The 13,434-nt window shown below is 36.2% G+C and overlaps 1 protein-coding gene across 3 annotated transcripts in view; it reads right to left on the bottom strand.

Moving 5' to 3' along the window:
- Nucleotides 1–13,434, bottom strand: part of MTA3 (metastasis associated 1 family member 3) — a 123,177-nt gene that overhangs the window by 92,204 nt on the left and 17,539 nt on the right. For all 3 annotated transcript variants that reach the window (XM_090135135.1, XM_031594979.2, XM_090135134.1), the window contains exons 4-5: nucleotides 12,274–12,400; nucleotides 440–503 (exon numbers count right to left, since the gene is read on the bottom strand). In XM_090135135.1, coding sequence (XP_089991261.1) covers nucleotides 440–503; nucleotides 12,274–12,400 — 191 coding nt within the window. The remainder of the gene's footprint in view (nucleotides 1–439; nucleotides 504–12,273; nucleotides 12,401–13,434) is intronic.

Genomic DNA, 13,434 nt, shown 5'->3' with positions numbered 1-13,434 from the left:
TGCTACGCTACCCTCTGGAAGAGCATCCCATTCACTTTACAATACAATAGTTTGTCTCTGGAAGACTTGTCTTTCTAGAATGCCTCAAGACAGAAAAATAGTAACTACACAACTAGAGAACAGTAAGAACAAAACCAGAAAAATACTGTATTGTGAATTTCCCTGTAAGTATCCACTACCTGAAAAGGTCTACATGTTTTTATTTTGTAAGATACCATGTGAATTACTTTAACTATTTTCTAAGAAACCCGCCATGTGCCATTTCAGTTACTGTTCCAAAGCACTTTCAAAATCAGCACTCTCAACATTTTTCTAACATAACATTCAATAAATAAGTTTGCCCATTTACTGAAAACAAAGGCATAAAGCAAACAAAGCCAAACAGAACAAACATAAAACCATTCCCAATATTTATACAAATAGAAATCACAAACATTACCTCTTTCTCCAGATACGACAACACAGATTCTGTCTCATTCAGAAGTGCAACACTGCATTTTCCCCTAAAAATACATAAGAACTGTTACTTTTGTAAAGCTATTTTTTTGTTGTTGTTGTCAAAAAACCCTGCAAATTTAATCTAACTTTATTTTAAAGCAATGCAAGCAGATATGGATGAAAAATGTTAAGTGTACTGAATCCTTTTGCTAGAATAGGCTTTTTTTTTTTTTAATGCTACCATTTTCAATTCAATTATTTCTTTGTAAGAATGCATCTATTTCCTGCATTTCAGGCACCTAACTCTTACTTAACTTCTATCAATTTGGGCAGTATTTACCAATTATCCTCGTGGTCTTGGACATACAACAGGACCATTCTATCTGCAACAGATTAGCACACAAATAAACACTAGAAAAGACAAATTACTTTAGGGATCTCTGGGATTTAAAGATATAAAGACTCAAAAATATTATAGCAAAAATCCCTCTTATTTCAGAGAATGTTTTCTGTTAAATTCAACTGCAGATATTACATGCCAATTGTTAACCGCAAAAAAAAACAACCACCAAAAAACACCATAAAAAGACATCAAAAACATAGCTAATGTCTCTTTCATTACTGCTGGAACAGAAACAGAGTTAAAACATTCATTAATATATAAGCTCTTGAGTTTCTCTCAGTCTCAGTGTCAAGAGAACCACAATTCCAAAGAGAAATGTTGGAAAAATTAGACTGAAAAACCTGAGCACAACACACAACAGCAAGTGAGAAGATTCCTGCAGTAGAAAACAAGGAGAGCATCTCTATAATCAATTATGTCTTTGAAGATTTTATTGAGCTTTTGACCTTGATAATTCCAGAACACTAATATCTAAAGATTAATTATATGCTATACCGTGGAGACAGTTCATCAATTTTACTTTCTTTTTTTTAGTATTAAAGGCTGAATAGTTTAACTTTCCAGTTTGTTTCTGTTCTGTACACTTCTAGTATGTTCACTCCATTCCAGACTACCCTTATTTAACTCCAATTATGGCAGAGGCTTTCCTTCACTGACACTGTGGCTGAAAGGGCATAGTATTGACTGACTTTATATCATATTGCTGAAAGTTTAAAAAGCTTCGTTTTATTTCATTAAGAGAGAGGATTAATTTCCACAGCACATCTCCCAGCTGAATGAATTTCTATTTGATATTAGATTTCTTTGTGCAGCATTTTAACCATCTAATGTCTGGAATCATTACTAGTATTTTATGTGCTTCTAAGATTTTTCATGTGTATGAATTATAGCCTCAGAAAAAAAAAGAATACAAGACTAAATGCTAAAATGAAAAAAAAATAAGAAGCACTTGGAAACAGGTAAGCTGATCAACTATAAGGAACAACACAATAAAAAGAATCTGTATTATAGTTGCCAGCTTCCATGATTCACAAACATGAAATTCTTACTATAAGTATGTAGAATTAAAAGGCATAAAATCCTATCATTTCTATATCTGTTTACTCTTTCTCCCCTTCCCCCCATGCACCAATCAGAGGAAAATCCTCAGCCTACTATAAATGGTCAATTCTGTTGAACCAATGCATCTTGACAAAAACCTATCAATCATGTATACTTAGGAAACAATTCTGTGCAGACTTAAGATGATGCATCCCTAAATATTCTTTAACCACCATCGTACTCTTCACCTCTTCTTCCAAAACTAATAATCAAAAAGCTCTATGAGAAAATTAATGTGGTTTAAACCGCATTGCAACCAGACTGGTCTCAGGGACTGGATAAAGGGAAACATCACTGCCATTTATAAGAAGGGATGGAACACTGCATCCAAGCCTAGGGCCCCCAAAACAAGAGAGCTGTTGGAGCAGGTCCAGTGGAGAGCAACAAAAATGGCTAAAGTGCTGGAGCACCTCTCCTATGAAAAAAAGGTAGAGGGAGCTGGGCTTGTTCAGCCTGCAAAAGAGAAAGCTCTGGGGAGTATCACTGCAGCCTTCCAGTACTTAAAGGCAGCTCATTATCAGGAGGGAAACAAGACTTTTGTGTGCGTGTGTGATCTGATAGCGGTAGGATAGGGGGAATGCTTTTAAAGTAAAAAGAGGGGAGATTTAAATTAGAGGTTATGGGGGAAATTTTCACCTAAAGCATGGTGATGTGCTGGAACAGGTTGCCCAGAGAACTTACAGATGCTCAGAGAAGTTACAACCACCTCCAAGGATGAGGCATCCAGGGTCAGGTCACATGGGGCCCTGGACAAGCTGGACAGGTGTCTGACTTACTGGTTGTCAACCTTGAAGGGGAGCTGGAACTAGATGACCTTAAAAGATCCATTGAAACCTTCTGCTTATCATTCAGTTGTGATTCTGATTTAAGCTATATTCCTCTACCATGCAGCATCCCTGACTTCTCTGTTCTCAATAGCAAAAATTACTGGTAAATAGCATCAAAGATGTTGCTATTACATTCCTGGTTTTGACTTTGTCTATTTACGCTCTAAAAAAATCATTATTATTTCCCAGGCAATTAGGCAAAATTGATTTTGTGTGAATGTTGAGTGGATCTTTCTGATACCTCAACAGTGTATAAATAATAGCAAACAAAAAATAAGTTAGCGTTTATGTCTTCACTTACAATTTAATTTTGATAAGATAAAACTGCCACTTCAGAATCCCTTCTACTCTCAGAGGTACTTAAATGTACTTAAACTGATAAAAGATAAAAAGTTGCTCCATTTAGCTGACAACAATACCAACATAACTTGCCAAAGTATTAAATCAGCAAACAAACAAAAAAAGGTTATTTACAGATCACAGAATCGTAGGGGTTGGAAGGGACCTCCAGAGATCGAGTCCAACCCCCCTGCCAAAGCAGGTTCCCTACACCAGGTCGCACAAGTAGGCATCCAGGCGGGTCTTGAATATCTCCAGAGAAGGAGACTCCACAACCTCCCTGGGCAGCCTGTTCCAGTGCTCCATCACTCTCACTGTAAAGAAGTTCTTACGCACATTTGTGCGGAACTTCCTGTGCTCCAGTTTTCAGCCATTTCCCCTTGTCCTGTCTCCACATACCACTGAAAACAGTCTGGCCTCGCCACTCTGCCCCCCACACCTTAGATATTTATAGACCTGGATCAGGTCTCTTCTCAGTCTTCTCTTCTCAAGGCTAAATCTTTCAGTAAAAGGAAGTAACAAAGCTTACCTGGGTATATGCTCATGGTATTATCAGCCTCTATTATATAAACCACTCAGGATTCAATTACTTCTTCTGTCCTAGAAAGCTCAGCTGTAACTCAATTTTTTCTTTAAACCAGTAACCATGTGAAAGTTGTTTACACACATTACACCTTTGTTCATTGCTATGTCTTAAAAGTTTTTTTCAGTTGTTAAATCTTTTGTTGTATCTTTCAGCTAACTCCACCAGTATCTGACAATTCTTGGCCATATACACACATCAGCTAAAGGATGCCTAACAATCTCCCTCTTTTTTCATGCCTACCACCTACTTGAGTTATTTCAACAAAGCCATTCTGGTACAACACAGAATTGAAATCCGAGCACATTTCACACTAATTCTAAAACACTATTCCTTCAGGAAAAAAAAACAAAAACCAAACCAAAACAAAAAAACATGCTTTAATCATTTTGCAGAAAATAAATTCTTCAGTAGCCCAAACAGTGAGCCTCAGTCTCAAAACCAAAATGCTAACAATTTACAACTAAAACAGCAAATAGACACAGGGAAACTAGTGAAGGTTACAAATAAATGGAAAGACATACTAGCCATCATGGTAAGCAGCAATCCCAAGAAAGAGAACAAAAATATTTTCTTCCTTTCTGGGGGGAGCTACTCTGCTTGTTTGTGCTGTCCCTGTAATCATCTCATGAGATTTTTCTTAAAGTAATCAATATTGCAGATATATTTATACAATTCCTCAACAAAAGTAATGATGGAAACCAGATCTTAAAAGTACCAGAATGAATCAAAATCAACAGCTATTTTTATCATTTGAAGTTCTTATTTTGGCCCAGTCCACCCTTTTAAAACAATAGAAACCTCTACAATTTCTTCTCTGTCACTTTTGCAGGCTATTTTTTCACCTGTTTTCACTAGATCAGTAAGACAGTCCATGAGATGTAAGCCTTGTTTTAATAATTATCTATTCAGACAGGAAATATACTAGCAAAAATTACAGAAATAAATTACAAAAGAAATGCAATACTTAAGCGTCTGTTAAGCAGCATAAGCCACAAAAGTGGAAAAGGCAGCCTGATGGCTAGAGTATTATGTCCCACAAATTTCCTGTTGTAATGCAGTTGTATCTTGGGTAAGACTGGCACAGAGTATGAACTTTCAGAACTCATTGCTCTGGGTTCCCACCAAGTCAATGGAACTTGCTGTGCGTTAGTCATGCTGATGCTATTTAAATAAGAAAGATAATACATGCAGTGGTGACCCCACAGACTTTGAAATTCTGCTATTAACAATTACTCATCGCCTTCCTGAATTTGACAAGATAACATCGGGTAATTTCATGCAGGTAAACTGATTGTCTCTTGTTGCTCTTGATCAAAAAATGCTGATCTCAGTAGAAATTTGAAATACGAAACTTTGCCGCTAGTTGGATAGTAAGAACAAAGTAACTGCAAAGAATATTAGGAAATGTTATGCTTATGAGGAAAATCTGATTTGATTTTAACATATGCTGCTGCTTCAATGACAACTAGAAATTAAACAGAGGATAAAGAGAAAAACTGAGAGGGGCTGTAAGGCTCAAGAAAAACCAGACCACAAGAGCAACCTTTCTCCTATGAGTCATAAAGGAAAAAAAGGGAATAAGGGCACAGAAAGCAAAGGATGAGACAGCTACCCTAAATGAACAAGGTATTTCCTGAATTATCTGAAATGTTTTTTGAAGATTTCCAAACAACTACTTTGAGCCAAGTCATGACCCCTTACAAAAAGTCTAAATTGCAATGACTATTGCCAAATCACATACTGGGAACTGCAGAGTTGTAGGACCTTTCTCAAATTACATAAAATTGATCCCCACTTGTGGGAAGCCAATACCAAGTACACTTGCATATTCTGCTTTTAAGTGCAGCTCAAGGAGCACAGAACGATGCTGACAGGCACAAATACATAGCAATTTCCAAGCTCTCCAAAATGCGCAGATATTTACAAATGGAGTGCAATATCTTGAGTATGAATATATTATATATATGAATATGTTGAGTAGCATAAAAGCATTGTTGCAGTAACTAAAAGCTGTAACAGACACCCCAGCTAGAGCTTGTTTTTTTTTTGTTGTTGTTGTTTTTTTTTTTTAATATTCACAATATATAGAAGATAGATTCTGACAGAAGAAAGATCTGCACTCATTGATTCCTCCTGGGCAGAGTTTAACTCCAGTCATTTACTGAACTCTCTCAAAAATAAGGGGAGAGAAAAGTCTCACTTGATAAATAACTAATACTGAGACTCATTTTTCCAACAAAATAATACAAATTGCCCGGACAGTACAAGATCACATGTATGATACGTATCTGTTGCCGAAATGTACATTTTCCTGTTTAACATAGGATTTATAAAGTGAAACTAAAAAATGAACGTACAGCCAACCAACTGACTTAGGTACATCTAAATGAACCAGTAAATGCCTGGCATCTGAACATACGCGTAGATCACACAGATGATCCAGAGTTTTTACGCTGAGTGTGACTGTCAATCTGAAAGTTCAAGGTTTTAACCTTAATTCCAATTGAACTCCTGATTTTGAGAACTCCAAATTGATGCTATTTAAAGGTTAAGTCTGTCTTGGAATGATTGTGCACAACTGATACTAATTCAACAAAAACTTGACAAAACTCCACAAAGTAATTTACAGACAACGTTCAAATTACTCTTTTCTTAATATGCTTAAATATCCCTGAATTCCAACTTTTAATGACAACCCCATCAGAAGAAAAAACATCTCCATGTGAAAAACCTCATTTTTAAAAGACAAATATGAAGAGTTTCTATTCAGTATCAATTTACATAGTTTGTATACACAAACAATTACCTAATTTGCAGAAGAGCCGAAGCATTCAGCAACATTACAATAAAAACTTACTGAACAGAAGATGTTAAGATAAAAACATCTGCATCTATGAAAGCATGCATGTGGGTGGCTGGCAACCCTGCCCACAGCAGTGGTGTTAGAACAAGTTGATCTTTAAAGTCCCTTCCAACCCAAGTCATTCCACAGTTCTATGAAATTATAACTTAAGACTGGATTTACAGTCATACCATCTGTACAATCAATGAATATACAGATGTTATAGTTATGAGATGTACCAGAGAGCTTGGCTATGCAGTTATTATACCAAAGCAGAAAAGATAGGATGCTCACCCATATCCCAGGCTCACTTACAAAACTCCAGTGGAGCGGATCTCCAGAAGAGATCCTTCCCCACTGGTAGTCAGCTCTTAAATGGGTCTAGGAGAGGTGCAGCCAGGCTCCACCCCTTCCAGCAGCACAGGTGAATTGCCTTCACCTGTGCACAGGTGGCTGACTCATTGCTCACCTCAGGTGATCAATCAGAGGTTCAGGCCATGACTCAGCAGTTCCCATACACCATCCCAGTTTAAATCACTGATTGCATTTTGAGTTCTGTTGCTGAGAAGGGTTTTCAGTAAGAGAATATATACGGAATAGAAAGAACAATGCCAAGAACAAGATCCAGATCATAATATGGAAATAAGTTCTTGAACTAGGCATAGCAAAACTATGTTTTCTTATCTAGCTAACACAATAGTACGTATACTTCACATAGATTGTAGTAGGAAACTCAAGTCATTAGTCTTTTTTCCTCAGAGATTAATTCAGTCTAAAAAGGAAAATAAACTACTTTTTAACAGAAAAGCAGCAATACACATGTATCTAAGAAAGCCATGGGAGGCTGGTTAGGAACAGTTTTTCTGCATGATATTATAGGGTCATCTAGCCTGGAAGCAACACTCATTGCTCCTGAACTATATAAGCTTTGCACTACAGGAAATATTCTGACTTCGCAATTATGTCACTGTGGGAAAAACTATAATTTTCTTACATTTAACTGACAGTCTTCTACCAATAAACATACTTTTTCTTATACTCTGTTATTACTAATGGCTATTGACCACAACTGAGAGCAAGGCAAAATTACAATCTAGACCAGAATCTTACCTGTGTAACAATTCTCCAAATTCTACTGCCAAAGGAAAAAAAAAATAAACAACACCACAACAAAACTAACAGGCATCAGACATGCTGCAAAAGCCACCTTTCTCTAAATAAACTCAATCCAGGAAGGAAGAATTCCTTAGCAATCCAAATGACCAAGAACATGCCTATTCAAAGTAGATTCACTCAATTTATCTAGTTGTCTGACTTACATTAGAAAATAAAGAAGATTGAAAGCTCTTATAAATTATCTAAACTTTGTAGCTTACATATTTGTACCCATTTGTCTGCTGAAAGCTTCTTGTTTGCTGAGAATGACAACGTCCTAAGATAATACCACCAATTCCTAGCATACCATACCTTAAAAAGTCACAATGCTACTATAAAATGACCTGTTCCATCCTACCAATTACCTGTCTTTGAGCTTCTGACTATTTGGTGCGTTCTATGCAAAAGAATTGTGAAGAAAAAAAAGCATTCTATACCTGCTTATTTTAAAGTAGTAATACTAGGGTAAGGTCTGGCAAGATCATAAAGAAGAAAAGCTCAGTATAATGAAAGTTGTATGATTCATTACGCATCAAAGCTAAGGCAAGTGAGAGTTTATTTAAAAGAAAGTCCAAAAACTAACCTCAAACCTGAAACACAGACTTGTTAGATAGCAAGTAAAACTTAGCTAGTAGCAAGCAAAGATAATGAAATGGTAAAGTGAATCCTGATGGCTAAATAAGTTTTTACACAAATTATATGAAGCATTAAATTCAAAAGCAAGCACAAATAATCTAAGAAATTAATGCAGTCTTTTACAAGAATTGCCTACTAACTCTTAAAACCTCAATGAAAAGTGAAAATACAAAGACCAAGATAACAAGTGCATCTTTCCAAAGAGATTTTTTTTTTTTGTGAATTGTTATACAAATAGTTGGCAGATTCTTTTCACCACATGCTGAGTTGCATGATGCACTTCATAACATCAACCAACAATCTCACCATGATGACAACATTTAAATAATTTTTTCCCTGTGCCTTATCATGACTTTCCAAAACGCTATATTTAGTAATGCTAAATCTCTGCAAATCAAAGCTAAAATACACAGCACTTTGGCTCAACTCAGTCCCTTACTGGGACCTGACACTGTTTAGATGAACTATTTGCACCATGAATTATGCATGCATTCACTATGTGATGTGTATACATACTCAATGAAGGAAAGGGCTCAGTGAACCCACAGCAGTATAACATCATTGTAAAATTTGGAGATTACAGAGCATGGCAAAACTGCATTTGTAATAAGCAAGAATTGGGAAGGAAGGAGGTAACTTATCACTGGAAGAGTGTTACTAATCTTATACATTTGAGGAAGGAGAGGAAGCAGTAGTTTCGCTTGTAACTTGACAGGTAGGAACAAAGCTAACAAGCCCTAGAAATCCAAATGAGAACATCTTGACACTGTCCATCACTGCATACCATCATTTCAGAAGTCAGTGCAATTATACATTCCTTCAACACATTATACCACATCAACACTGAGGTTACAAGACAACACTGCCACAACTGTTTTGTCCTATGTGAAGCCAGGAGTTGGAATCAATTATCCTGAATAAGAAGGGAACCAAAAGGATATTTTATGATTCTTGTATCTATCTCTGCATATTTTCTAAATCTGTTTTTTTTTTTTTTTTTTTTTAGAGCCACAAAGTTTACCACTTCCTAAAGTTACTAAAATGGCAGTGAGCATCACCTAACATAAAACACAAACAACATTAAAAAAATATATGTTTATATCAAAATGAATTATATTTAAAGAAAATTACATGTAATGTGTGTTGCAAAATACAGAGTATGGGAATATGGACTGATACTGTATTACAAGTTTTAAAAGCAAACAAATGACATCAGAATTATTCAACACAACTTTACAGGCCATACAACTTCAGGATTATTTGTACAACAAAGAAATTGAATCTATTATAAATTTAAAGCACATTAATTATAAAGTGGTATCATCGAGTATGCAAAAGAGACATTGTTGTGTTTTTAATTATGAATTAGAATAAAATAAGTCATGAGTGGGTTTCTTCAGAGGGAGGGATGGAAGGGAAACAATGTCATTTTCTCTGCCGTCTGAGTTAAAATTAAAATGATTTTATTGCCTTGAATTACACAGAAAGAATTGTTTTGTTTTTTTTTCCCTTTGCTGAAGATGCCAGTAAAAGTTCAAGATCTGTAGTTACCAAGAGCAACTGCAGATAATCAGCCTCCTCTATTGCTTTTAGCTCTCCCCTCTTCCTTCTGAAGTGATTGAACTTGCCTTCTTACTCTTGAGAGAATTTATCTCCGTTCTACATTCCATTCTATCATACTATTTATTCTCTCTTGTAAATACTACAGATAGTGACAACTAACCAAAGTCCACAGAATAGAGCTACTGAGACTTTTAGTGTGCGAGTCTTTCCACATGGAGAATATTGGTTTGGTGGACTAGTGACAGCAACAAATGCCCTTTACTGTGACTTCAGCAAAGCCTATAGCATGTCCTATATTGGATATTAACCAGACCAGTAACATACAGGGTAGATAAGCAGACAATAAGGTTGGAAGAAAACTAGCTGGCACATCAGGCTAAAAAGGTTGAAATGAGTGGTTCAAAGTCCAACCAGCAGCTGATTACTGGTCCTCCCAAGTGCTAATACAAAGGCCAGCAGTTTCACATCTTAAGAGTAATCATTCACACACTCTGAAGGAAACAGACAGATCCTAGTGCTGTCTTCAACTACCTAATGAAGTAAATAAATAAGAGAGGCTATTTTCAGGGAAGCACAGTAACAGGACAAGAAGCAATGAACAGGAAGTTCCAAATAGCCCCAAATAGATGTCAGGAAAGACTGAAACAGACATCCAGAAAGACTTTGCAATCTCCGTCCTTGGGTATGTTCAAAACTCAACCAGACAAAGCCACAACAGCCTGATATAAGTTGATCCTGATTTCAGCAGGAGTCTGGACTAGATGACCTTAGAGATGTCTCTTCAACAGCATACTATTCCACAGCTCTAAAACCTTTTTCTGAAATACTATCTATTGGGAAAAAGGTGCAGGAGCACTGCCTTCACAGTATTTCAATCCTCACTCTATAGGAAAAGATCACAAATAAAATTTACATAAACAATCAAGAAGAGCTGAGTTTGTGAATGTTCAGAAGTTAACATGCTCAGTAAGAACTATGTTGTAGGAGAGGTGTTTGTTAAAAATTCATTAAAATACATACAACTTGTTCCAGAACGCATCTGGTAAAGGTCTTATTAGCAAATGATAGTATAGCACTGCAGCATTTAAACATTCTGAAAAGTTATTCAAGTCATGCCACTGTATGTGCCCACTGTGCAATGCTGCATGTACCATGAATTCATATGGACTCTTTGTGAAATGTGTACTGAAGAATCTCTTCTTCCTCCCTGAGTAGTAAGGTAAGAAGACATTTACAATACTGCTTCACTATAACCTTCTCTCGGGATAGAGAATACCTTATTTCAATATTTAAATGTCAAAGTAAGTGAAAGAAACTGTGCAGGACTACTATCTCTATGCTGTATTTGGGAAAGCAGAGATTTGACATCTGAATGATTTTCTCCAAGTCAGAGAACAAGTGGATGAATCAAGCACAGGAAATTAATAAATAATTCCCAACTTCCAGTTTTTATTTTGGCAGCAAGAAAGATAAGAAGCCACGTTTGAGAAAGTACATATGGACATACAAATATTCTCTCTTACTGGAGCATATAACTACTTTTCTTTTCTAGCTGAAGAAAACAGCCTGAAATGGTTGAGGGGAGATGGATGTACTGAGAAACTAAAAATTCCTTTGGAATACAAACTTGTATGAATTCTTGTTTTACACTTGCCACACTCCTCTTCCATTATGCTCCTGATTACTCTCTTCTATTTCCAGATACATTCCCCTCTTCCCCTCTCTAAAACTTCCCCTTTTTCCCCCCAAAAAACTGTTTGACTCCTAAATAAAAAATTACTTGGGCACTTAGAATACTTACAGAAAGACATTCAAAACTTTTTTTTTTTTTTTTAGCTTTATCAAGCCTCTTCTTGCTATCATAGATTATCCGCATCGTGGTAATCTAAAACAATACTTGAAACATTTAGCCAAACTCAATCATGACTTCTTCCCATTTACTAAAGTAAGTTGAGGTAATTTTATTTTTAAGTGTGTGCAGCACTACAATGCAGATCTGACCACTGAGTCACTGTTCCTTTCTAAACCCATCTGTGGTTTCCCCAGGCAAACAAAATGGTCATATTTCCTTTGGACAGCAGAAGAAGAATCAAGAACACCCCTCCAAAGTAGGCACAGTCTGACTTTGTACAACATGATCACTTGATGTTTCAATTTGCAAGCTAGAGTTCTGTCTATGACTGTCCCTTTCAAGGCTTAAATGCGAAGAGACAAAAGGCAATACTGAGGGTGGTACCAAATCAATTCATGGCTCTACCTGGCACAACTAAGCTGTACCCAAACACTCCCTTTTGCAAGATAAAGGCTGAAGTGTTCAAATGGTTGGGCTACTGGCAAGCAGTCCAGCTCAACAGAATACAGATAAGCAATATTTAATTCTTACCTGATGTGAGTTGCTGGAAGAGACTCATACTGGCGAGAAAGAAAGAGCTCTCTGTGTTTCAGCTGATGTTTCTGTTTATCAGTCAAGTCAACCTCAATTGTAGTTTCAGACTCTTCTTCAACTTCTTCTGCAGAGAAGCAGAGCGTAGGTCGAAATTAACTCTGTTACATAATACACTTACAGCCATTTCATTTGACATCTCCCCCACCCCTCAGCAACTTCCCTTAGTATTTGAAAGAAAAGATAAGTTCAACAAGACTAGTTTATGTAAGTTGACAGAATATTAAGTATTTTTAATTCCATACCTTCTACTTATACCCTTTACAAACTCCTCTCCTACTGTACTATGCACTGATGTCTTTCATACAGCTGTAAGAACAATCCTAACAAAATTACTCATTCTTTGTTCATCTTCTTCCACCTTTTTTTTCCTTTAGGTATGCTTCTTCCTTGCTTACCAGTACATTCTGTTACTGATACTCATATTACTACAACTTTTACAAGGGTCCTGGGAAAACCACTTTATGAAACAGAAATTTACTAAATGCCATAGATTGGCTAATCACAGTATGGGAAAACTGCCTTCCATTATGTTAACCTTAATAGAGACTAACAGCAAATATAATTTATTTGCATATTTACACAAGATTTGAAAATATTCCTCTTTCAAGGAATACAGCACCATTTTGTCTAGAGGAAGATAGTGTCTAAAAACCATCAAGTCTTACAAAATATTTTTGAGGGATTTTTGCAGTTTTTTATAGTAGTTCTAATCTGAAATTGTCCAATATTACACTGAATATGATAAAACCAATGGGGAAAAAAAACCACCTCCTTTTAAAGTTTTAAACCATCTGTAATATGCTAACACAGAGGAAGAATTAAAAGCGGACACTAGAAAGTGTCCCACATAGAGTTAAAAAGCAATGCTCACAGCAGTTGCTAATATACTATATGGACGAACGCACCCTCCAAAATGCTATCTTGGGAGCTTCAAGGCTGAAATATGCCTTTTGAGAGGGACATGCAGAACTCCTACTCTAACTTCCCAGAAAGGACGTAGTCTTAGAAATGCAGCATGCAAAAAATGCAGACATTTGAATAATTTCTCAAGAGATTTAGCAATTTTCTACTTGCTGTATTATCCATCAGCTGCAAAAC

Source organism: Phasianus colchicus, chromosome 2, assembly GCF_987193195.1.
Source record: "Phasianus colchicus chromosome 2, bPhaCol1.hap1.1, whole genome shotgun sequence".
Taxonomy (NCBI): Eukaryota; Metazoa; Chordata; class Aves; order Galliformes; family Phasianidae; genus Phasianus; species Phasianus colchicus.
Note: the sequence above shows the minus strand (reverse complement) of the source record. Positions and strands in the feature narration are given on the sequence as shown.